The sequence below is a fragment of the Megalops cyprinoides genome, chromosome 1 (genome assembly GCF_013368585.1).
Source record: "Megalops cyprinoides isolate fMegCyp1 chromosome 1, fMegCyp1.pri, whole genome shotgun sequence".
NCBI lineage: Eukaryota > Metazoa > Chordata > Actinopteri > Elopiformes > Megalopidae > Megalops > Megalops cyprinoides.
Window position 1 is genome coordinate 32,113,025 of NC_050583.1, and position 25,481 is coordinate 32,138,505.

Sequence of the window (25,481 nt, forward strand, 5' to 3'; positions counted from 1 at the left end):
TAGCTCTGTTGCCAAGCAACTGTGAGGCAACTGTCACACGTCTCTGAAACAGCTAGCTAGCTTGTAATGTTAACCAAACTATAACAACCTCATCAGTAGTCACAAGGGCAGCACTGGCTGGTACTCTGCTTCTTGTCAATGTGATTTCATCTTATAGCCTCATAATTCGACAGCTTTGAAAATTAACGTTACCTGTGCACAGTGGTCCAACAGATGTACTGTATGTTGCTATATCAACTAACTTACAGTACTCAAGGTTAGCTAGCTAGGATTGGCTAGCTAACGTCGGTCACCTCGGGCCACTGTCTTTTTAAACCCATCCATGTCCATAACAGGAACATCTTTGCTCACAAGAAGGGACTGGCTTACTGATTTTACAGGAATGGTTCAAAATGCCTTAAAAGTGAGTTGATGGTAAGAAAGAAGGGATGTTTGTTTAGCCTACATTTTTGGTACACAATAGCCTATTAGAATTACAAATTTTCCTGGGAAAAAGTACAAATGTACAGCTATAAAATAAACCTGCTTTACTTATACTTCTGGACCTAAGTTAAAAATTTGCCCTGGCTACGGCCCATCATGCAAACACAGTCAGTCAGACTAACGTTAGGTTACAGTCGTGCGAATGATCAAGTATTGAAAATAGTCAATAGTATTTGGGGGCCCCCAAATCAAATTTTGCTTAGGGCCCCATAAAGGCTTGGGCTGGCCCTGCCGGTGATTACCCCTTAGGCTGTGTTCACACGTAGCGTCTTTTTTGAAGCTGTCAGCGTCTGTTTTATATAGTAATCCTATGGAGTAGACAGTGTTTTCAAAAAACGTCCTAGGCGTTTTTTAACACTGTCGCTGGAGTTTTTTTCTGCAGCTCAGGGTGTTTTTTTCAGTTGAAAAAGTTCAAGTTCTCGGAAAAAAAATGCCCTACGTCAAGCGCTTTTTTGACAGCTGACCAATCACAAGCGGAATAGTGAGACCTGTCGTTTCTCCTAACAACCACCAAAAATGGAAAAGGTAGCGGTGGAGAAGTGTGCTAGTTTCTGAGCACAGTGAACTGTACAACAGTTTAACTGTATCATAACATTCATCATAAAGAGGCTGTTTGGATGGCTCCTAGGAGTCCTAAGTGTTTATGTTCACTGCTTGTCGTTAGCAAAACTAGCCTGTTAGCTAACGTTAGCTCTGCAACAATGTATAGCCAGCTAGATCTCTAACAATGTACGTTATCTACTCAAATGGTGACTTGCCACAGAAGAAAGTACCAAAGCCTCACGTAATTAACATGTTATGTCACGCAGGCGATGTTTGTCCTCAAAAATGGAAATATCTGCCGGAAGAATATAAGAGGGAAAGGAGAGAGGAGGAAGACAGAAGAAGTGGTTCTGAGGGAGGCCTGAAACGGCCATCGAAATACATGGGGATCCTGTCTTTCTTGGATCCCCATGTGCAGGATCGGCCAACAGCCACAAATTTTGACAGTCCAGACATGTTGCTTAATACAGTGTGTGAGGATACAGAGAGTGAGGTAACATAGCATAATAAGATATGAATGATAGACTAATGTTATCATGTGAATTGTGGTAAAAGATAAAGAGCTGTCCGGTCAGATCTGTGGCAGCCTATACTGCTGTACAAGGATTACTAAGTCTGTTGAGACTTTTACTTCTAGCATGAGCAAGTAGATCTAAGACGTCAGCTGAAGAGCTGTTGTTTATGGAGTGTTTTCCTCCTTGCACAGACTCTGATGGAAGATTCAGTGATAAGCTGTCCACCAAAACCTGGATTGACTGGTTACCCACCACCACCACCCCTGGCATCTACTCCTGTTAGGCCGCCTGTAGGAAATCCTCCCCCCGCACCTACACCACGGGGGAGAAAAAAAGAGACACCACCACCAGCTCTAACACCATACCAGCAACAAGTACTTCAGGCCCTGAACACCGATATGGATGAACATGAGCACTTCATGTTAAGCTTTGCACCCATATTACGAAGGCTTGAACCTCACAAGCAGGCCATGGCAAGGCTCAGAAAGCAATGTTTATTCTTTGAATTTGGAGAGTAGACATCTGCATGCCAACACATATTCTTATCAGTTTTTTTTTTTTACTTATTATAATATTATTATTTGATACTTATTTGTTATCAATGAACTACTTAAACTGTGTTCATATTATCTCAGTTGTGTGATTCATTTTATTCTTCAAGGTAGGGAAGAGATTAGTTTGTAAACATCTAGCAAATTGCTGTCTTAAAGCATTGTTCATAGGAACTGATCACACCTTCAACCATTTTGAGATAAATACTGATTTATTGCAATGACAACAGTTGTAGAATAGCATGGGGGGTAAGAACCCGAGGACGGGCTTGGAGCACTTGGTGGATGTTCCAGTGCAGCATGTGCGTGTAGGTGTCTGGACCCCCTGTGACCTGCAGAGAGTAACAATATGGAGAGGAGAGAGAGGGGAGGAGGTTGGCCTGAGAGAAAGAAGTGTTTTGTAAGTTGTTTTGGATAGAAATTGTCTGCTAAATACATAAACATAAACATGCAAAAACTGAAAACAGTTACTTGGAGTCACTTCGGTAACGTTACATTGTCTTATGTTAACTATGCTAGCTAGCTAGCTATTTCCAGCACATTTCCTTTTTGTTATGTTATGCTAATGTTAGCTAGTTAGCTCGTCACTATGTTAACGTTGCCTATCCATATCAGGAGGGGTCTTCTAACGACTCACCTTAAACAGATGCAAAGTCGTTTGTCCGGGCTGATGGTCTCCCTAAATGTGGTCTGCATTCTTCTGATTGTGGGTCCAATATTTTGAAGCAGGTCTTCAAACTGACTCTTGCTCAGTCTGAAGTATGCAATGAACTGCATATTGTCCAAACGGAGCTCATGCACTAAATTATGTTAAACACTATACTGCGCCCTCTCCCGTACAATGTCATGCACCCACAAATGTCAGGGAAAACTGACATCCTCCTCCCTTTCAGCTTCAAAAGCCAGAGCGAGAACCAGTTGTCTCCTCGCCATTTTGTATCGCGAAAATGTTGCAGTAGCTGTTGTTATGGGAACAAAAGACACTCTCAACTGCTTTTTGAAACAAACTCTGCAAGCGTTTTTTCTACCTGAAAAAAATGCTCTGGCTAGCGTTTTTCATCAAAAAAAGATGCTACATGTGAACACAGCCTTAATCGTCATCTGCAGTATTGCAGCTGCAGCAGCAGAGGACAGTGCGTTTCACTGCTTTCCACATGCGGCTCAAGAAGCGGCGGATCCCCTTCTTGGGTTTCTTCACTTTCTGAGAGACAACCTCCGCCTGCTCCTCGTCTCCCTCTGTTCTGTCTGCTGAGAGTTTCTCAGACTCCATATTATCCATAACTGTTTTTGGAACAGCATCACTGGGTCTCACTGCTTTCTGAATATCCAGGAGAGAGTCCAGAACATCCTGGAGAGTGTCAAAAACATGTAGAACAAGTTCTTCTGTTTTCAGATCATGTAGGACTGGTTCCACTTCTTCCTGCACTGGTTCCGGAACATCAAGCCCAGTATCCTGTTCATCCAGGGTGGAGTCCTGCACATGCAGCCGGGGTTCCGAATCGTCTTGGACAGAATCCTCAGTGTAGAGGACTTGCTGCACAACATCCAGTGCAGGTTTGGGAGCATCAGTGCTGCTTTCTGGAACATCCTGGATGGAATTGTCAACATCCAGCCCAGGTTCCCGAACATCAAGGACTGCATCCAGGACATCCATCGCACGGTCTGGAGTGTCCTCAATGGATGTCGCCCATTCCGGAACATCAGAGACCGGTTCGGCAGCATCCAGCAGTTCACACAGCTTCTTCACTGCTATGATGATGGCGCTGGTCAGGCCAGTGTCGTTCTGCTTCAAGGCTCTCTTCAGAGCTTCACTGGAGCCCATCTTTCCCAGCAGCTCCTCGTGCAGCTTGGCCACCACCTCGGCCCTGGTGGAAGCAGAGTACTGCAGCTGCACTGGGGTCATCAGGGAGGCAGAGACGTCCTGCAGCACGCTCATCGCCGTGCCCACCGCCACCACGCTCAGCTGCCTGCTGGATGCTGACACGCTGCTGTGCTCACTCGTTATGGCCTGGAGCAGGCTGGCGACCACATCCACCACCACCTCAGACAGGCAGGGTGGACGAGGTGCAGGCAGATGCAGCAGGTCACCCACGATCTCCTTGATGGCCGTCCGCACGACGAAGTCAGCATCAAAGTGGTAGCTGGCAAAAATTCCAGGAATTGCAGCTTCTGCCAGCACTGAGGATCGTGGGTCAGAGAGAGCTGCCAGCCGTGAGTCCTCTCTGGTCAGCGAGGTCAGGCTGCTGGCCGTCAGCCCCAGCTCCCTGCAGGCCTCCCTCTCCATGTCCTGCAGCTTCAGCCTCATGTTCACCTCCCAGGTCATGTTAATGAGGTCATCTTCCACAGAGTCTTCTCTCTGGAATCTCTCTCTGAAGATGTTTCTCGCTTGGGAGATAATCCAGGCCTTCATGGCCGCCACAGTTACATACTGTGGGACCTCTCCCTTCTTACAGAGCAAGAGAAAGTGTTTCAGTGTCTTTTTCTGTTCTTCGGAGTGCTTCTTTCCCCAGCACAGTACAACAGTAGACACATACTCCACGCAACTGTTCAATGCATTGTAATCCTTTCGGACTTTGGTGTGAATATCCGCATTGGACTTGGTTTGGTTATCCATATCTAAGTGTTATTCAGAATGCTAAAGATGACAAGGCTCACAAGTTTTCAATATTCTTCACTGAGTCATTTGTCTTGATTTATACAATTTTGAGGAGCTTTGGGATAGTGTCTATTGTGATGTCACAGTATATTCTGATGTAAACTATTGTTCTGTACTCCAGTCTTTTTTTTCCTTTATTAATTCTTCTAAACAAACACAACCTTCTTCTGCATTCTGAGCAGCATTGAGTAAACCTGTAAACACTTACACTAGTAACAAAAAACAACAAACAAAATATATACATACATATACAATAAATGAAAGCTAAAATAAATGAAATGAATAAAAATAAATCACAAGGGGCCAATTTTCCACATATACAACCATTTCTTCACAAAGATTGCATATTTAGTTGTAACTTTCACCAAGGACTGAAAATGTGACAATATGTCATTCTTGAAGGCAGTAAAAATGAGGGGTAGTTTCACAAAATCTACGTTAACATTCAATGTAAATGTAGTAGTAATATTTAGCCATTATAATAATATTGGTTTTATCCATCCACATTTTTGATAAGTTTTTATCCATCAATAGAAACCCAGATTTTGTTTCGCAGTATTGCAAATTTGGAATCCCCCCCTTTGTTTTCTCTCAACCACTTAAGCACCTCATCCCAAAATAGATTAACTGGTGCACATACAAAAATCAAATGCTCTTATGTGTCGATATCATTAACACAATATCTACAATGATTAGATTCTATGTTAAAACTGGCTCTTAACATCTCCTTACAAGGGTATATATCATTTATAGTTTTGAAATGTACCTTTTTCATTTTAGAAATCAAAGGAAAAGTTAAAACAACTTGTTCTGATGCTGTCAAGAGAGCTTCTTGTGAAAAATGTGAGAAAAGTGTCACAGAACTCTGTTCATGAATTGCAACATTTTTGTCTTTTGGACGCCATTTTGAATTTTCCATTGATGTTTTTTGAAAAAAATGTTACTAGCCTTGTCCATCTTTTGCTTTCCCAACAGTGTAATGTGGTACATTTGATGAATCAGAATACATAAGTCATATCCATAATTCAGCTTTTTAAAATGACAATTGAGATGATCTGAAAACACCATGCTGAAGCATTTCTGTCTCTATGCATGCCCTTTTATTTACCCTCCAACCAGCAATTATTATATTAAAATGGAGAACTTTGGTAATTTATTTGAGGTTATATTGTATACATTCATCACAATCAGTAAATGAGGTCTTAATTTATTTCTCCTTCACAGCCCATGATGTAATTGTCAAAAGTTTGCTGATTATTGGAGAAAAATGGACAAAACCTTTGACTGCAAAACCTAGGTTTTGGTAGCATACCCATTGATATTCACAATTAAAAAAACAGCTGTCCTCCCGCCCATGTTAAAATAGAATTTGTGCCATGAACAAAACAGAAGTTATCAACCAATTGTAGAAGCCTTTCACAAAGACCTTTATTTATGGAACTTTTTCAAGCGATAAATCACAGTATCATTCTAATATATAATAATAAAAATAATCTTTGTATTAAGCAGGGATGTCACCAGGAGTATTGTCATTCATGACATAAGAATGGTTACTTTTGAATTTATTGATGTGGGGCTTTCACTAAATTACTCTTTGGACTGTTCTCTGTGTAGTCATTAAAGGAAGCTGTTTAATACTACTGGTACTAATAACAATAATACAAACATACCTACCACTAGCTTATCAGTGCATGGAATTTACAATTTTTGTGATTAGGCTATTTTTAGATCTACAGTAGTTTATGAGTTCACATGGTGCTCTCACAATTTTTTTCCTTGGCCATTCGTCTATAAAGGTTATCAAATGAAATTTGCTGAAGTAAGAATCAAATCAGTGGGTAATCCATTTACACTTTTACATGTTGCAGTATTATATGTTTCACAACACTCATTGTAGAGGGCCATTCATAGTTGTTTCTCGTAATAAAAATGGAGACATGTCACATGGTATGGCTGCCATTCCTGATTTTATTTAAAAGCTCAAATAATAAGGCTTTGGGCATTTAGATGGAACATTTCTAAAAATCTTGCTCTCTATAAATGTTTAAATATATATGATGAAAATAGGTTATTTCAGTTACTGTGTATATATGATTAAAAGTTTTAAATTATTGTGTTATTCCCCATTTCTCTTCAAAGCTTTCCCCCGTTGAAGTTTCTTTCCAATTTCAGTATTTATACATTTTGGCACTTTTCAGAAGCACCCATGGCACCCAAACTGGTAGTTTGATTCTGATTAAACTTGGCAGGCTTGCAGGGAATTATATCATAGCTGCCCATAGCAAGTTTTAGTACCAATTTAGGAAACTTTTGAGGAAGGGCTGAAGAGTGATTTTATCCTTTGACTGTGTGTGTGTTCTTACAATTCATGGTGATATGTTAAGAACAATGGCCCATACAAAACATTGAAATGAACCCATATTGATGGTTAATACTAATGTTATATAGCGAGTGTAACATCAAGCTCTAGACTGCTGGACAAATTGGAATGTAACTCTCACTAATTTAACTTTTTGAAAGTTAATCACAGATTGTTACAACATTGATAATAGCTGCCCTAAGCTAATCAAAGTCTATTCAGGATATTTGATCCTCTCCGGCTTTGTTTTCAGCTTCTTTTATTGTTTATATTGGTGTTATTGTAATGGCAGTGGAAGAGCCTGCAGATGTGTTGCATGAATAAGCACAGCTAAGCATGTTTTTCAGTCCCAAATGATAGTTTGGTTTTATTTAGGTTGAATGGTAGCTGTGCCTTGATCTTTTTGCTGATTGCAAATAGCTTAAGTTTTCATGTTTTGGGATTTGTATGTGCATTGGAGAAGAAAAGCTTTTGGAAAAATAACTAGTGTTTTTAGTCAGGGGGATGGGTCAGTTTCCAATGGGTGTGGTCTTCCTTTTACAGCCTAAATAAGGGGGCAGGCTCATTTATCTGTCCTATGCTGTGGGTTTCTCTTGTCACTGAGAAGAGAGAGCCACACACTAACTGTGAGTAAAACCTGTTTGTCTGTAGTTTCTGTTTTTCGGTGTGTTTATGTTCCCAAGTGTTCGATGATCCATCAATAATTTTGTTACATATCCTGACAAGTTAAACATGTACATTTCTGTGTTTACAGTATTTCAAAAACAGATACCATGCTGTTGTATTGTATTCAGCTGGATCTTTGTATTGCTAGGTTGTGCCTGCTTATTGGGAAAATATTCAGTATTTCTTTCTGTTATATGAAAGTGCATTTATTTTCCATAAAAATATATGTGCTCTTTTTATTGAGGGAGAAATGGCAAATTCATCAGTATATCCCCAGGTTCCTGTTGGTATGTTGACCTTAACATATTTGTTTGACTTATATTATACATCTGGGTATGATTTGAAGTCTATAATATTACCATAGCAGTGCTGTGTTGTTTAAAAAATTGTGGAGTAAACTGTTATATCTCTATTCATTAGCCTCCATTGGGCCTTTTTCTGACAGTCCGGTTCAAGTCACCTGTCCTAATTGTCATCAGACAGTTGTCACCAAGGTGGAATTCTCCTCGGGCTTGCTGACCTATCTTTTCTGTGGAGGGCTTTTTTTTTGTGGGTAAGCAATAGAGAGATTTTTTTGCCTTCATTTTTTCATGAAATGTAAAAGATGTGTCATTTTTCTGATGTTATACTGTGTGAATTTTATAAATACATTGTGCTCAAGAAAATTCATCAACAAAATGAACTACAAATATATTCCTGAGGGAAATTGCTGGCCCATTTATGAATAGCCCAAGCATAATAACAGTAAGAATGTTATACATTGAGGATGAATATGACTCTTTTGGATAGTCTATACATGAAACCAATTTCTTTCCCTATAATGCAGGTGTGTACTAGGTTGCTGCCTCATTCCATTTTGTGTCGACCGTCTGAGGGATGCCACTCACACCTGTCCAAGTTGCAAAACTGTACTTGGGGTGTACAAACGCCTCTAACTATGTGTTTTGTTACGTGTTTTTGTATTAGCCTCATGTCTTTATATTGGGGAATCCTCTGTACACAGGGGCAAATTGTTTGAAATTGTTGAAGCATTCCTTGGAAATAGTCGGGTCACAAGATCCATTGACTGAATTTGTTTAATTTTATTTTACACTTGGAAAATCTCATTCACAATGTTTTCTTTTTGCTGTTAGCTGCTGCTATGGCAACAAAAATATATAATTACAGTGAAATGTTTGTTGGTTTATAACATGTAGGCAATTCCAGCATTCCACTTACTTAGGCAGCTATCTTGAAACTAAATGTAATCTTGTGCAGTAGCTTTGCCCTAAATTAAATCCAAAATTATTGTATTAAACTGGCAATCTAAGTTTTTACTGTGCATTTGTAGTAGACGTTAGAGTAACAGTGTGGAGTAAGTCCTTGAACAGCGGGCAGTCTGAATTCATGAACAAGTTAAAATACAACAATTTAAACAATGTTCCAGTTGTGTTCTGGTTTGAATCAGCATGATCCTAAGTACTGGAATATCCAGAAACAGCATCAGAATTTATAAATCTGCTGTCTGTCTCCTTAAGCAGAGAGGGAGAGCTTAAATATTTCTCAGTCAGATTTTAAGAGATATTGTATAATGTTTTTCAAGTTGAAGCTGATTTACACATACTACACCAAAGTGATTGCTTGGTAAATCGTATCATTGCTTTAATTAAACAATTAATTAAACAGACATTGAATGGAAACAAATGAATGGAGCTGTTTATCCTTTCTCTAAGTTTTTTCATATTTCTCTTCCCTTATGTTTACAACCACAACCCTTTAGTAATTGCTAATTGGATACTATCATCTCAAACAAGACCAAAAGCATGGTCGATAGTGTAGCATAGTGGTAGTGGTAAGGAGCAGGACTTGTAACCGAAAGGTTGCTGGTTTGATTCACCTGTGGGGCACTGCTGTTGTACCCTTGAGGAAGGTACTTAACCCAGAATTGCCTTAGTAAATGTCCGCCTGTATAAATGGATAACATGTAAAAATTGTAACTTATGTAAGTTATTCTGGACAAGAGCATCTTCTAAATGCCAAAGATATAATATAACGTAGACTACTCTACTCAGGTATGAGTGCTGGGGTGTATTGTGTGCAATTCTCCACAACACCCACACACCAGCTGCAACTGTTCTTCACATTGCAAGTCTCCAAGTGCCTGATAGTGTGTTAAGCACCTATTGAGGGATGGGTGTGGCTTAACTGTTGCCAACTGTTTCTCAAATACTAGACAATTTTTTACATACACTACACATTCAAATGCTGGTAAAATGAGAGTTTAGAGATAAAGTGGTCCTCTATGACCAAAACAAGCCCAAGTGTACACAGTGTACATGGATTTTGAACACATAATTGGAAGTTAATTCCTCTGAAAAAATTATTCACTATTTGTTAAACTAGATATTATCCCAATTTTCTTGTCTAAGTAGATTCTGTGTTTCTGACTAGATGGATGATCTCTGCTGGAAGGAGTTGTGCACCCCCAAACAGCTTTAAATAGAAATAACCACTGTACAGTGATCATACAAGTCTCATGTACCACAGTGCTAGCAATGAGCGTTGGTACCATGCTATAACATTGTCTACAACTGGACAAACATACCCTATCAACCACTAGAGGGTGTTTTGCTACCACACTTTTCACAAATGAATTTCATGGAGTACTATGCCTATCCACCAGGTGTTGTGTTTTTTTTCTGTGGTGTATGGTGAAATGTTTTTGGTCTTGTATTGTGAAAATCAAATGGAAAACTGACCATTTATTTTTTGTAGGTTGAATATGAATTATAGAGTAATTATAATTATTGTTGAATATGAAAGCCAAAGCCATGGCAACATCATCATGGCAACATATTTTTTTTTTATCATGGCTTATTTTTTGTCAAACCATTGCCCTTGTAGTTTCACAGGAGCATATTAGTGGATTATTGTTGCATTTATGTCACAGCACTAATGCTGGGTACAGGTGGAAAAAAGATACATTAAATAAATATTACCAATGTCCCTACTACACTGAGATATGTTTACGTGAAATTTGAATATTAAAAGGAACTTTACTATTTACATCGCATTACATTACATGCATTTAGCAGATGCTCTTGTCCAGAGCGATTTTGAGCACAATAGAACATAAATGTATTCTTTCATGTTAAATGAGCAACAGTGTCAGACCAGGCTAACACTCACACACCAGTGAGAGTGGCCATGACACCATTCAAGCCCTACCACAAGTTAACTAGTGCAACCTGACTAGGCAACGAAAGACAAGTACACTACGATACATCAATCACTAGAACACAAAATCCAAAATACTTCACAATACTACACGTAAAATGAACATCAATTACCAGAGGTATCAGGTGTTAAGGGGCGGGGACTGAGGTAAAACTGAGATGCAGTCTGAAGGGGTGGGTCTTCAGTCTGCGAAAGAAGATCGTGCCTGAGAGGAACGACCCTGTCGTGACAGAACAGTCAATTGCTCAGTAGATGCAGAGTGTTGCGATTTTGATGGAACATAGGGTCTGAAGACTGAAAAAGTTCACTCGCCATGTTCAACCAAAGGCACGGACGGGGTTTATGAGACCGACGCCTTACCAGTTGGCCACTGCGCCTGGCCATATTTGTTGCAAAAATGAAAGATTTCAAATCTGTGAAAAATGATTCCAAATTGCTCTGCAAAACATGCAGATCACAATGAAAAATACTAATATTTGATTTTGTTATTAATATGATTTGGATATGATAATGGATATTACAGGATTCCAATCCATTTAATAATTCCCCGCTTTTTTAGCCCTACAACAAGGGTTTGAAACTTGCTGCCATTCTGTGGATGATGGATGGGAGGTCACAGCAATGGAACAAATTTAGTTTGTTTTACCAGGGATGGGGTGAGGTCGTTGCATCATTGGCACCTTAAGACTTGCTTGGGCATCTGTGACTTTCTCAGATAACTTAAGGTGGATATGTACCTATTTTCCATTCAGTGTCTGCCTCCTGGTGCACTTTGGGATTTGCAGTGTGAAAAGCAGTCATGTTGCAGAGGCTGTGATTACTCTAGAACAAGCAGAGAGGTGGGAGACCTAGCTTGACTGCAGTTAGTCACTGTTAATGTAATAGCTATGACTTCCTGCTACATCCTTTGTTTAGTGAGAGACAATAGGCAATGGTATTCCAGAATGTACTGTACATCTCTGTTCAAGTGAAATGAAAGTACAAGCTGCTGTTTTGTATTATTGCTCAATTAAATGAGGAACATGTTAGATTGTAATTCAATTCTGGCACAATACTGATTTTTTTGTTATTCCAAGGCAGAAAGTAAATAAATCAGAGATTGTGCATGTTGCTTGATTTTGTAGGTTTATTTATTAAACAGGCTATTTTTTAATAAGACAGTTCTTTTAATAAGATGAACAATTTCATGTTATTGCACAAACAGATGTGTTATAAATGCACTACTGTATTTTCTGCATCATGATCTGTATATTAAGGTTGATTTTTCAAATTACTTCTGTGTAATTTAACATTATGAATTTACAGGAATATTAATGCCACAGAGCTCTGAAACACTGTTCCTCCTTGGAAATGTGGCAAAATTTAAAACATCTAAATTTAATATTGTTATTTTAAATTCTAATATTAAGTGTGCTAATGTTCCCTGAGCAACATAGTGATATGTGACTTATTATACAGATAAACTGGAAACAAAGAGACCCCCCAACATGTTAGAATCTGGTATAAGCTGTAATGGTTAACCATAAGCAAACATAGCAATCATCACTGTATTAGTCAACTGAGAAAAGTATTGTAACTGTAATTAAAAAAATGAGGATAAATTAGAAATACCCTCAAATAGAAAATACATTTAACATATATGGCATATGCATATGATTAAAGCATAAATTATTAGTTTCATTGATATTTACGACATTTCATTGTGGTAAGATAGCAAAAAAAAAAAGTAAAACATTAAGTAAACATTGAATATTGTAATTAATAAGTTACTGCAGTATCTGCAAGGCAGTCAAGGCCATAGCGAGTAAAAGGCCATGCAGAACATGAGTTGATTTTGTGCTTTCTCCACCGTGACCTAAAAGAAGGGAAAAACAGTTAGTAAGTCACTCTGCCTTTAATGATAGTGATAATAAAGATAAATGTAAATGTGATTGCCTATTCTCTCACACAGCATCAAAATATAGTGACTCTTCAGTTAGCTTTCCTTTATATACAGTATTACACTTAGAATTGTACATCGAAACATGATGATACTATATAGCTGCGATGCAAATATCGTCTTCAAAAGAATATCATTTTTAAGAACAAAATGTAAGAGAGGCATGATTAATAGTTGCATATGCAATAACAATTTGAATATCATTTAAAAATAGCCATGATCAGTCAAAAGAATCTGGTGGACAAAACTGAACTCTAGCGTGGCACACAATAATATAGTCTCCACTGATTTTTTTGTTGCTAAACTGCTGCTGAAGTGTTAGTTAATTTTTTGGTAGAAATATATAGTATATTTTATCTACAAATGGCACACTGAAATCCTGATTAATTTATGAATAGCAACTAACATTATAAGGGCTAATATTTACACCATGACTGCCTGGAGCCATTGGCAAAATACCATAAAAAAGACTTCCCTTACTAACATGAATATGAATTTATTGGTGACACATTACCTGATGCTGTTGTTGAATTTGTTGTCCCTGTTACTACTGTTGTTGATGATCCTGTTGTTACTGTTGCTGTTGCTGTGGTATTGATTACACCCACTCCTGTTGGAACAGTGTCAGGTTTTCCCCCAACAAGATTCAAACCAAGAGTATTCAGGTCTGATCTGAATTGGCCTGAAATCCAGTTTGCTACTACTGTCTGGTTCTCATAGGTCTTCAAATCAGGTAAATTTCTACCCAAGAGCCCTTTTACATGATTCACTGTTAGAGCCTGCAAAGTTTAAGGAAAATATAATTAGCTTAATACTTGAAAACACAAACAAAACAACAGGTAGAGTAAAGGTTAAATTGGAAAAATTGGGAATAAGTTGTTCCAGTTCTGTGGCAGCAGAAAAAGACCATAAGCACTGTTCTTGTCAGTTTGCCACAGGAGACACATGCACAGGAGACACATGCAGGAGACACATACTGCCATGCCTGTGCTTACCATGATGACATTTTCATCCAGGCTAGTAAATGTTAACATATCCATGCTAACATTTGATGTGGATAGGCTTACTATGTAGTCCAATGGAGCGCCATCTACATTGTTGCAATAAATGGAAACAGTAGCAATAAGCACAACATCAGGAAAATGCCTGCATAAATATATATTACATCGAGTAAAACATAGTAAGAGTTTAGCAATGTCTCATAAATGTACACATAACAGAAATAATTATACTCAGAACAATCAAACATTGTTTTTGATTCTCTCACCCAGATAAGGTTGCATGAGTTGGTAGACTGTCACTGAGATGGCATTTCGGTTTGAGAAGGCGTTGTTGGCAACACTGAATAGCTCTTTTTTCTTCTCAGTGGTGCAATTTGAAATAGTCAATGGATTTGCATTTCTGTTCGATTAGGATTAAGAAACAACAAAAAGAAATAGCAAAGTTTGTATCAAGGCTCAAATTATAAACTCGTTTCATGTATTGTTGAATAACTACAGTTACTGCAAAAATGTATGAATGCTAAATGTTTTTAATGATGTTTCTGACATTTCAGTAAGGCACATTGTACCATTTACCTTAGGCTGTCTGGGTTTATGCCCTTCAGCACACTGGCGTCAAGTGAGCACAGGTTTGGCCCTCCTATTGAATTCAGTTCAGCAGTGCCCAGAGTGTTTCCCGCAGTGTTTAAGTATTTTGTGATGATGGCCCTGCTCTGTAGCACAAATTGAAAAAATGAGCTGATGAATGCCTTGGACTGAATTAAACCAGATAATATCTTAATGTTTTCACAAGTAAAGCAAACTTCCTGTTGTTTTTTGTAATAGTTTTTTATAATTACCACTCTAATGATGGAAGATATGCTTTGGAAGAAGACCATAGAGGAAAAAAAGAAAGCAGAAACTGCTACCTTATCTGGTTCCCACTGTCCATCATCTGGGTTCATCAATGCGGCAAGAGTGTCAATCTTGGTGACATTCCACTTGCTAATGTCATCTGCTAAAGCTACACGAGAAACTGACCCAAGCACTTGAACCTGCTCATCTGGAATACCTGTGGGGTATGCCTGAGCAACATGAACAAGGGGATGTAAAGACAGAGTTTCAGGTGGATAGCAGTGTCAGGATATCAGTCAGATTATTATTATTATTATTATTATTATTATTGTGTTATTAGTGCACATTGACATCCTTACATATTTGCTACTTTGCGAATCCTATCATCTTTTAGCAACTCAGTGTTTGACAAATTGGAAAAAATGGTGAACAATCAAACTCAATGCCAGAAGCCTTTATTTATAACTGACTTCAAAACTAGTAAATGAACAATATTGAAATATTACATTTATTGTATCTATGGGATATGGTAAAGACAACATGACATTTATGACATCACCTGATTCAATTTGTCCAAAATGACCCTTTGAAAAGGATCATCATAAACCTTTCCAGTAAGGGCTGCCAGATTGTCCTTCACAGTTGTAGCAGTCAAACAAATGTTGAACGTCGAGAAATCGTATCCAAACGGGAATGCATCGTCACTTATAGTGACTTGTGTAATCATGCCGACAGTGCACTCACTCACTTAAGAGACAAACACAAGTGATAAGCAAGGCTACTTACGGATAACAAGACTTATGATTTCTTATGATTGTAAGTATCAACACCACATCATTTACAAATATTTAAAACTTTAAGCAAACAGAATTATTTTTACTGTAAACATAAAAATGAATGGTTATGATCACAGGCCCAGGATAACCAGAAAAGATGTATGTTAATAACAACATTGTTTAGAATCATAGGCCCAGGATTACAAAAAACTAAAACCCTTGAATGACAATTATACAAAATGATTCACCACAAACTACTGCCTACTGCTACTACTACCAACCTGCTGCACGTTTTGATCTCGAAGACCTGGTTAATGCATTGAAAAGTTTTTTAAGTTTTCTCCTTTCAGTTCTGTCTTTTCGCCGTGCTTTCAAGAAAGATTTGAGGAATTTTTTTATCTCTCTCTGGGAAAAGACATAAAGAAATAAAACCACGTTGAGTATATGTGAAGAACAGGCAACAAAAATTTTAATTTTACTGCCAGAAAATTAAATTTGAACTCACAGAGCTGAATTTACTCCAGAATGTACTCGTCATGTACAATGGAAGAGAGTCCAGCTTTTCCAGGGTTTGTGAGTTCCATGTTGAAGGTTGTCTGAAGAAAACAATAAAAGAGCTCTGTTTGTTTTTATTTATCCTTTATTTAACCAGGAAGGTCCCATTGAGATATAATATCTCTTCTGCCAGGGAGTCCTGGTGCCAGGGACTTGTTTACTCTTTAAAAAGTAAACACATGTAGGAATCAGGTAGTATTTGTAAGTTATTGAAAACAGAAAAGGTACATAGAATGAAAGTACACTATAATAGTTTTTTCATACCCACATTTCATCATATTTATGGTTTATGTGATCTTGCTCATTTCTTCTCTGAAGTACCGCAGTTCATTTTTTTTCCTTTTCCCTATTGTATTGAGCTATTCTAAAAATAAATACTCTATACTCTATACTATATTCTAAATACTCTATAAACTGTATCAAGTCTGGACACTCCAGTAGCCTTTGAGTTTTTACATACACAAATCTTAGAAGTATTAAAGCATCAAAATTTCAAAAGCATTCAATGGATCAGCTTGAACATACTTTGATTTATATTCAAAGGTGATTCACTAAAGGTCAGCAACAGCCACATAACTGTAGCCAACAGTGATGCCACCATTTGTTTATGTACAAAAACATTTCTGAACACACTTTATCAATTAACCCTGTGTGGTGAGGAACACACAACATTAACAAACTGTAATTGTGAATGATCGTTGGAAAACCAAGTTATACCTTTTCTTAGCAGAAGTACTTGCCTCATGTTGCAAATGTTTATATAGTCCATATTCACTTACCCATATTTAGTGTTTCCAGCAAGCAGAACATACTCTATAGATTTTATCTGTGTGTCAGAGAGATCGTTGCAGTTCTTCAGTTTCTCCAGGATCAGACTATCAGAGTTGTTAATATAGGACCCATCCAATGTGCAGCACATGTTGCCCAGCACCTCTATGTTTCCTCCGCTGATGGTTGTTCCTGTTATACCCTGGAATAAAGAATGTTATTAATTTATTTAAAAAATTATTAGTATACTAAATTTAACAGTTGATTGCAATGATTTAACAGTGAAGCTGAATCAGAATTGTGTCTAAAACAACTGTAAGCATTGAACATGATGTAATTGCAAGTTAATCCATATTACTCACAAGGCAGTTTTTGGCATTGTCCAGCAAAGTGATTTTTTTGTCTATCAATGACTCTGACAGAACGTCAAAATTGGCAGCTCCAATTTCTGTGAAGTACCCCCTGCAGCTTCCTTGAGGTACCTTCTCGTAACTGGGGTAAGAGATATCAAATATCACTTCAGATGTCTAACAGCAACAATAAAATCCTTTATGAAACTCAAACTAGTTACAGAATCACAAATGTCCTATTTATACATTAAAAACAAAAAGGCAATGTGTATTAAAGAAATACATGTGCTGATGCTTATTGCGGAGAAAGAATTAAATCTGATGTATTTAGTCACACCAGAAAGAACATAAACAGTATTTTAAATCCTTGTTTAATCTTGAATCATTTTTGAAAGTTTGAGAAATTGGCAGTGTTTACCCTGTACCCTGACATGGTTTTCTAAAGTGCATTAAAAAATCCCAGACCCCAGAAGCCCCTTTTCTGTGCCCTCACCTGTGAAAATATGGATGCATTGCTGGTTGACTGATCAATGTGGGTTTGCTGCATGAGGGTTATTCCCAAACCCACAGCTTTTGCTTAATTTATTAATGCTTATGTGAGCAAACTTCAAGAATATTGTGTGTTTTTCTTAAGATTTTACTAGCCATTTCTGGATGCATATTAGCCATAATCAATTATGGACAGCCATTTAATTCAGAATAACGTGTATCAACACATTGCTAGCATGATTTTCATTGGTTGAGATACAGCAAATGGTAAACTGATTGTCAATTGGAATGCAAAGTATTGAGTGATACCTATGGTAAAGAAATGTGCTCCACTGTGTCTGCTCAAATTAAACAAGGATTTAAATGCCCCCCCCCCCCCCCCCCCCCCATAAAGCAGTGACTGGACCTGACATGAATATTACATTGCATTAATGTCATTTAGCAGACACTCTTATTCAGAGCAACTTACACATGTTACAATTTGTACATGTTATCCATTTGTACAGCTAGATTTTAACAGAGGCAATTCTGGGTTAAGGGCCTTTCCCAAAGGTACAGCAGCAGTGTCCCAGTGGGGAATCAACCAGCAACCTTTTGGTTACGTGCCCTGTCTCTTACCAATATACTACTCTGCCGAACATACTTGCTACCTAGTCATAACATTCTTGGAGTTCTGCTGATAATATATGGGGGTCCAAATCATATTCTCTACTAATATGTACCCCACTTCTGCAGGGTCTGTTTGATGAGACTTTGAGAGCTAATCACTAGATCATGAATTCACTGATACAATATTCATCATCAATGAGAAGACTTTCAAACTTACTCATAATATAGTAGCATGTCAGGTGGATATTCCAGGAAGCTTCCTGGGTCATCATCTTTGATGTAATTGTACATGCAGGTTAACTATAAAACAGAAAAAAACAAAGTTTATTCTTGCCATAGTTTGTTTACATGATTGTTTCCAAAGATATATTTTGTACAAAATATTTTAGAATCCACAGTTAATGTGTCAACAGACACATTAATTTACTGTCATACTTACCTGGGATTCCCGTAGAACCACCTTGTTTACTCCCCCTCGCCTACAAGCTTTGATGAGATTTTTGACTTTCACTTTTGCGAAAGTCTGCACGCGAGTGCATGTAAATCCTTGCAACACAGAAGATGAAATTCTAGAATAGAATTAATCAGTTTTTACAAATTGCATTTTGTTGCATGATTTATCACAGTAAGGAAAAAGGTGATAAAAGTGCAATATTAACACTTACACATTTGGGTCACTGAAACCATTTGCCACTGTATCAAAGAACAGAACAGCCTGTAGATGGAAAATCAGCAGTCACAATGTAGGAAGTGAACGGACACTAAGAGTGACAATGTTTTTACATATTTTTACAAAAACCCAAATCTCCACGTCTCAGCATCTCCATGATATTAAATAAATACTTGTCTTGTTCCCTCTCTGTACTTTCAACAGTTTCTATGTCCTAGACAGTTTCTATGTCCTCTATGTTCTATGTCCCTTTTAGTTTCGCCTGTGAATATATTGTGATCAGATAATTTTGTTTTATCTCCGATGTCTGTGTGTAAATAGGGAACATCTGATGCCCCACTACTTATTTCTGCAAACTAGCAAACTAGCAGGTTATTTCAAACCTTTAAACCTTAAAAGTTTAAATGCCTTCCAGTTTCCTTTTACTAACTGCCAGTTCAAGCAGCCCAGTTAGTGATGTGAGAAAATGTTCATTTTGAAGGGGACTACACAGGAGAATGGGTCAACTGGTTCACAGCCCTAGTATAAGAGGGTGGTGGGTGGTGGCCAGATGATTTGGGGCATGGCTATGATTATTCAGCATGCAGTAAAATATTTGGGAGGAATATTCTGAATAGTGAATTAGCCATTTTTGCACTTGTGTTTGTCAGCTAAGAGCTGGCAGAAAGCCAGTTTAGGGTCTATCTCAATTAATGGTAAACTATAAGAGATTTTGAAAAGGGATCGGCTTATGAACACTGACAGGTAATTAACAATGTTCATGCAATAACACTAACTGGAAGACTGTATACTGACTAAATTACCATAGCTAACTAGAAAACTATGCTCCAGGAAAAATTATGTTTTTTGAAAAGTTCAAGGGGAGTTTCGGACAGATGGAAAAGTGATAAAGTGGTACGTTACCTGTTCGTATTTCCAACTTTTTCTGTTAATTTTCTCCACCACAACAGTTTCTTGAGAAAATCCAGACAGATATGTCCTTGGAATTCCTGTTGCCAAAGTATCAGGGACATTTTCCAGTAGAGTCACTGGCTGACTGTTAACAGTGATAATCTATAAATAAGAGAGAAGAAATGATTTGGACAGCCACAATATTAACATTAATAATAACAGAGAATTATTTTAGGTTGGTCCAACATCAAGATGGTGAAAAGATATCAATATAGTGAAAACTATCTCCTGGGCTCCTGAGAAGCTCCCGAGTATGTTGAGCACTATGGCCTGGGTTCAATCCCAGCTGTGTCATCAGCCAATGATGACCGGGAGCCCATAGCTGCAGAATAAATTGGCTGGTCCTGCTGGGGATATAGAAGAGTGTATGCTGGCCTGAGCTTGTTCATAGCTAAATAGTGACCTCTGCTGGTAAGTTAGGGTAGTTGTATGAGACAGCACATCTCGAAGGAGAGCATGTTATGGTCTCATCTGCCTGATTCACAGTGGGTGTCACAGCTGCAGGAAATACATATACAGAATACAATTGGGTGAGAAAATTGGGGAAAAGCATTCAGCATTCCAAATAAAACAAGGATAATGAAAAGGAGAAATAAAAAATATTAAGAGAAAAATGCAGAAGGGAGATAACAGAATTGTTTATGGAGCTCCAGACACTTTTGTTGGGAATCACAAATGTAGCTCATTAGTAAGCTACTCTATACTGTATAGCTTTCCAAGAAGAGCTAGCTAGCAATGTAGTCAAGCTGTTGTTTTTCAGTATGACAGTGATTGTACAACACATCAAGCAGTCACTGAGGTCTATGAGGCACACAGAATTAGGGAATAAAACTGAATCACGGAATGGAAATGAACACCGAAACCAACAGTTTCCTAGAAGCAGAAACCAGAAATCATAACTAACATATTCTGAAACAAAAACATTAAAAGGAAAACTTTACTAAAAGCTTCATAGTGTTATTTTTTAGTTCCAAGGAATTTTTATATTCATATTGAGAAAAAAGAGATAGCTTTCCCCTGGCTCATGGGCAGTATCAGTGGATCTCCTTAGCAGGTGCTAATACCAATTCTATTACTGCTCCTGCATGCAGCAAACAGAAACTCACCAACATCAATTTACAGTTTTCGTACAAAATGGGAGATAAACTCATCTAGTATTTTGATCTATAAACATTTGTTCTTCATTTTTTCAAGGTAGATGTGAATGTAATCACCTTTGCAAATACCAGCATGAGAATCAGGACTGAGACTTCAGATTCTCTGTTTATTAGCTACTTTAATTTTTAAATTGCATTTAGTTTAAGCAGTGTGCAAACTCATGCAGTCTATATTTCAAAGAACTGGGACATTTCAATTTCTGAATTAGCTAACTTGTTATGTGTTAGTGGGTGTAGCTAGTTAGCTAGCTATCTACCATACTGCTGAGAAACTAGAATAGTTGATTGATTAAGTAATGTATCCATATAAAATAAACATTAGTCACATCTGCACAAATATGGAACAAACCATGTTACATTTAACATGGAATAGAATTTTTGATCTACCATTACAAGCTGTTCCTTATGGAATAAGTCTCATATTTTGATTGAGGGACATAAGTCTCAATAAAGTTTTAAAGCTGATGAGCTCATATAAACTTCCTAAAACACAGTCGAGAATTTTAAAATGCATATCAGATGGAGGATTACACAATTCCATGTAGTTCTTGTAATATACAAAACCGATTGTTTGAATGTAGCGCAACATACGCATACCTGGTTAACAAACGTCTGCTGTATAATTTGTGGGGCAGTCATGATGTTGGTTATGAAAACTTGATTCTTAGATGTTTGTAATAGTTGAGAGGCGTCAATGTTTGTGATTGTACTTGCGGAAACACCAGCCACTAGAGAGCCAAGCTGTTGTAGCTTCTCACCACTGTCAATCTGTTGACAAAAGAAAAGAAAAAATAAAGAATTAAGTATGCAAATGTAATGGAGATCTATTAGGAGCAGGCACGGGGCTATGGGGGTGATTAGGGGTGTACCCCTAGACGTACCTCAGTGCACCCTCAGTTGTCTCCTTATATCCCAATCCTAAAGTACATAGTTTTGATTGGATTATATATGCCTAAATACCCTCTATGGCTCTCTTGACTTTTGACTCAAAAGTAACACCATCATAGCAAAGTAACTGAGCAAACTCCACAACAGACAACATAATAGTAAATTAATATTTTTGCCCTCACATAACTCCTGAAATGTCAATTCAGGGTTTATTGAGCTCTTCAGAGTGCAGAACTATAACTGTAATATTCTTTCATATTTTATTAAAGATTATTGAGGTTCATTGTCAAAGTGAAAATAGGATTACAAAACCATGGCATGACAATTACCTGAAAGTTGCCCTTCATTAGTACTTGTACAATTGCCATTGCCTGTCCCTGGTTCCAGCCTGTGACTGTGCTCAGAGTTTGAAGAGATGACACAATGACAGATGATGAGGTTGATGTAATCTGTCCGGTTGTCAGTCCAGTGCTTTCGCTGCCCAGGGCTGTAATTGCATTTGCATCAATGCTTTTGATATTCCCAGCCAGCGCTGCAGGTACCTACAAGAAATAATTTTGTTAAGAAATGGCCCTGGTTTGTGTCATTGTAACATGTTTCACAATACATTTATTAAGTTTTGAGATGGATCGTGAGTAATGTTATGTGTACATTTTAAGTATTGTCCAGTGGGTTGATCCGATGCTTTCCTTTCATGCTCACCTGAGGGTCAAGATCACTGCAGGACTGGGTCAGGTTGTGTAGAACAACCATGCTCTCATCCTCATTCAGCTGTGTAAATGCTAAGCCTGGGGCACCACAGCGGAAAAGCAATGGAAGCCTAGAGAGTGAAATAAACATTGCAATTACTTTTTAAATCATGGGAAAGCAGCCAAATTTGATTTTGGTGTAACTGACCATGTAAGATGTTCATAAATAAATTCTGATTTGATGAAGGGCTTTAACTGTTAAGTTTGTTTTGGTAAACAAAGTAGTATTGTAGATTTACTGGGGTTGAGTGGATTTGATCAATGTTTTCCACTGAGAGTGGTACTGCTATGTTGGTAAAACTCACAGCAAGGGGTTGAAGTTGGGATCTTGGAGGTAAACAAGCTCAGTGTAAAATGAGGAGACATTCTGAGGAATGTTGGAATGATTGAAGAGCTGTAAGTTGTCAAGATTTGTGGAGAAGACTTGAAGCTGTAAAGACATGCATAGAAGACATGATCAGACATACAGATACTTTTGATATCATAAATACTGTGTGCTGGAAAAAGTAAAAAAACAATCCATAAGAGGTGAAAAGACATGTTCATTTTCAAATAAATATAAATAGGGCCTTGGCTATTCTAACAATATGAAGATTTGGCTGATAGAAATACAATATCATTTTTTGGAGATCCTGCTTTGTTGAATTTATATTATTTGGGATTTTAAGAATAAGTCTGTCTCCACAGCAAAGTTGGGTTAATAAATCTTAACTCTATTCTTTTATGCAATTTGTACCACACCAGCGGAAGGATGCTCTCTTTGATAAGTAACTATTATATCATTAATTGATGGGCCCTTAATTTGAATGAGAGAAACTTTTGAACAACACAATGCAGTGTGAGTTTAACACCATAACTGGCTCACTTCCACTTCCAGTAACAACCTAGTTTTCTTAGGTCTTGCATCAATGTGCTAACCAGACCCAACCACACTTCAATCCATCAGACAGGAGAGAGCTAAAAGATTGTATGGCTGTTAGATAAGGGTGTATTGAGGATGCAAGAAGAAACATTTACTTACTAGGAGGGGCATGAATAATTGCTTACCTGGTTACCCAGAAAATGCCTACATCAAATTGCAGTTACAATAATATTTGATTGTTGTCAGACTTAAAATGGGGTTGCCCTTATCTGTTTGCATTATCATTACAAAACAATGTATTGTGTTTGCTATTTCTAGGAAGACAATGACCACACTGAATTTGATGTGCAATATTTTTGAAAACATTAGACATACCTGTTGTGCAGAACCGAATGTGTTGAGGTCATCCAGAGTAATGAAGGTAATGAACACACTGATGTAACTGACAAACCAAGCTGTGGAGTTCAGCTGTGGATCAGCAGCATTGTAACATTTGGGTTTTGCTCCTGTAATATAAACAAACAAATTTAAATTGATAATACATTGTTCTTATTGGGACTGCAAGTACGCCATCTGTCAAGATATATGTTTTTAGGACTCACCTGTGCTGAGATACATTTTTATGGTGTCGTACACATCTCTCCGATCAAAGTCTGAGTTATAGCTGTAATTGTCTCCAAGAACAGAGACCCTAAAGAACAGAAATCATAGTAATTTACAGGACACTGTCAGAAATGAAAGCATGATTGGTACCGCTTTTGTTTAGGGTAAACACTTGAGACCAATCTTTACATTTTCCGGAAGGGTAGACATTTGGCATTCTGCACTTGGGTGAAGCTGATGAGCTCCTTGGTGAGGAACTTCAAGTAGAGCTTCAGCCTTTTGTCAAACCACAGATCAACCTCTGCTGCGTTGTCAGTGCTCAGGGCTGAAGGCCAGACACAGGGCAAAATCGGTCTTCTCACATCATCAGGGACATCCTCCTGCAGAGAAAGGAATTAATGAGGTGAGCCCTTCAAATACATTAGATGTTACAGATCCACAATATTATAAACAGTAACTTTTATTATATTATAGAGCAATTGATTATCATACCTTAATCTTCAGGTAATCAGTTTATGATTTGATTTTCTGCATCAGACATTAAAAGAAGAACTTACAGCCTCCAGAAAGTCAGGAGCCTTGTTGTAGTTGTTAAAGATAGTGCAGACCCCTGCATTATTGTCCACAACATTGGGTCGTCTGAGGAAATCACCAAGGTCGGAGGGAGGGATGGAGTTTATCAGCTGCAACACAACAAAACCCATGAGGATGAGAAGAGGAATCATACCATTTAAAACCACATCAATGCAAAATCTGTAAAGACAGAACCCACTCTGGGTCAATACTAAATGGTTAGATAATGTTCTTTTTATGTACCCCTGATTTTTGACTCTGTGGCATCAGTGAGAGAAAGGTGGTTAAGTCTGGGAACTGGAAACCGAGGAAGGAGTTCTTCAAGAAGACATAGAAACTTCCGTTTGTATAGCACCGTAGCGGAGCTGGTTCTGTGATAAAATGAAGATCAATAGTTATTAATTCATAGAAATTATTGATACCTAATGAAAGTTGATAACATTTGATATTTTCAGTAATTGATACATACAAATAAGAATATTTGTATATTAGAATGATTTTTAAATTACTGCATCTGCCATCTTTAGTGTTAATGGCAGTCAGTGTTCTGAGGACCTCACAACTGCATTTGAACACATTATTTAAATAAGGGGCCTAATTCAGCCAAACCTCACTTCATACAAGTGTTTAGCCTTTCAGACTTTATGACCTTTATGAACTTTGCTTGGAGTGAGTTCCTCATTCATCACCAGCTCAGGTTGGCAAATATTTTTATGTA

General features: G+C 37.8%; 2 protein-coding genes across 2 annotated transcripts in view; both read right to left on the minus strand.

Annotated features, from left to right (window-relative positions):
- Positions 1-12,127: 12,127 nt before the first annotated feature.
- Positions 12,128-22,514, minus strand: LOC118775700 (mesothelin-like protein). Its single transcript, XM_036526045.1, has 17 exons — positions 22,306-22,514; positions 21,686-21,856; positions 19,884-20,033; positions 18,976-19,025; positions 18,750-18,879; positions 18,528-18,610; positions 17,225-17,354; positions 16,874-17,064; positions 16,045-16,135; positions 15,821-15,944; positions 15,323-15,510; positions 14,838-14,993; positions 14,506-14,642; positions 14,196-14,329; positions 13,924-14,018; positions 13,443-13,707; positions 12,128-12,844 (listed from the first exon to the last, which is right to left on the minus strand). The coding sequence occupies exons 1-17, from the start codon at positions 22,342-22,344 to the stop codon at positions 12,756-12,758; spliced, it is 2,223 nt and encodes a 740-aa protein (XP_036381938.1). The 5' UTR covers positions 22,345-22,514; the 3' UTR covers positions 12,128-12,755.
- A 116-nt stretch (positions 22,515-22,630) lies between these two features.
- mslnb (mesothelin b) overlaps positions 22,631-25,481 on the minus strand; it is a 55,948-nt gene continuing 53,097 nt past the window's right edge. The window contains exons 88-94 of the mRNA XM_036532814.1: positions 25,007-25,134; positions 24,748-24,873; positions 24,380-24,570; positions 24,190-24,278; positions 23,963-24,093; positions 23,031-23,155; positions 22,631-22,796 (exon numbers count right to left, since the gene is read on the minus strand). Of these exons, the coding sequence (XP_036388707.1) occupies positions 22,631-22,796; positions 23,031-23,155; positions 23,963-24,093; positions 24,190-24,278; positions 24,380-24,570; positions 24,748-24,873; positions 25,007-25,134 (956 nt within the window). The remainder of the gene's footprint in view (positions 22,797-23,030; positions 23,156-23,962; positions 24,094-24,189; positions 24,279-24,379; positions 24,571-24,747; positions 24,874-25,006; positions 25,135-25,481) is intronic.

Excerpts from the sequence above, each read along its gene's own strand:
- LOC118775700 (XM_036526045.1), bottom strand. The coding sequence starts at position 22,344 with ATGGCAATTGTACAAGTACTAATGAAGGGCAACTTTCAG. Across the intron at positions 20,034-21,685 it reads AGCAGACGTTTGTTAACCAG|ATTATCACTGTTAACAGTCA; the intron begins GTATGCGTATGT and ends TCTTATTTATAG. Across the intron at positions 13,708-13,923 it reads TGGATGAAAATGTCATCATG|GCTCTAACAGTGAATCATGT; the intron begins GTAAGCACAGGC and ends TAAACTTTGCAG.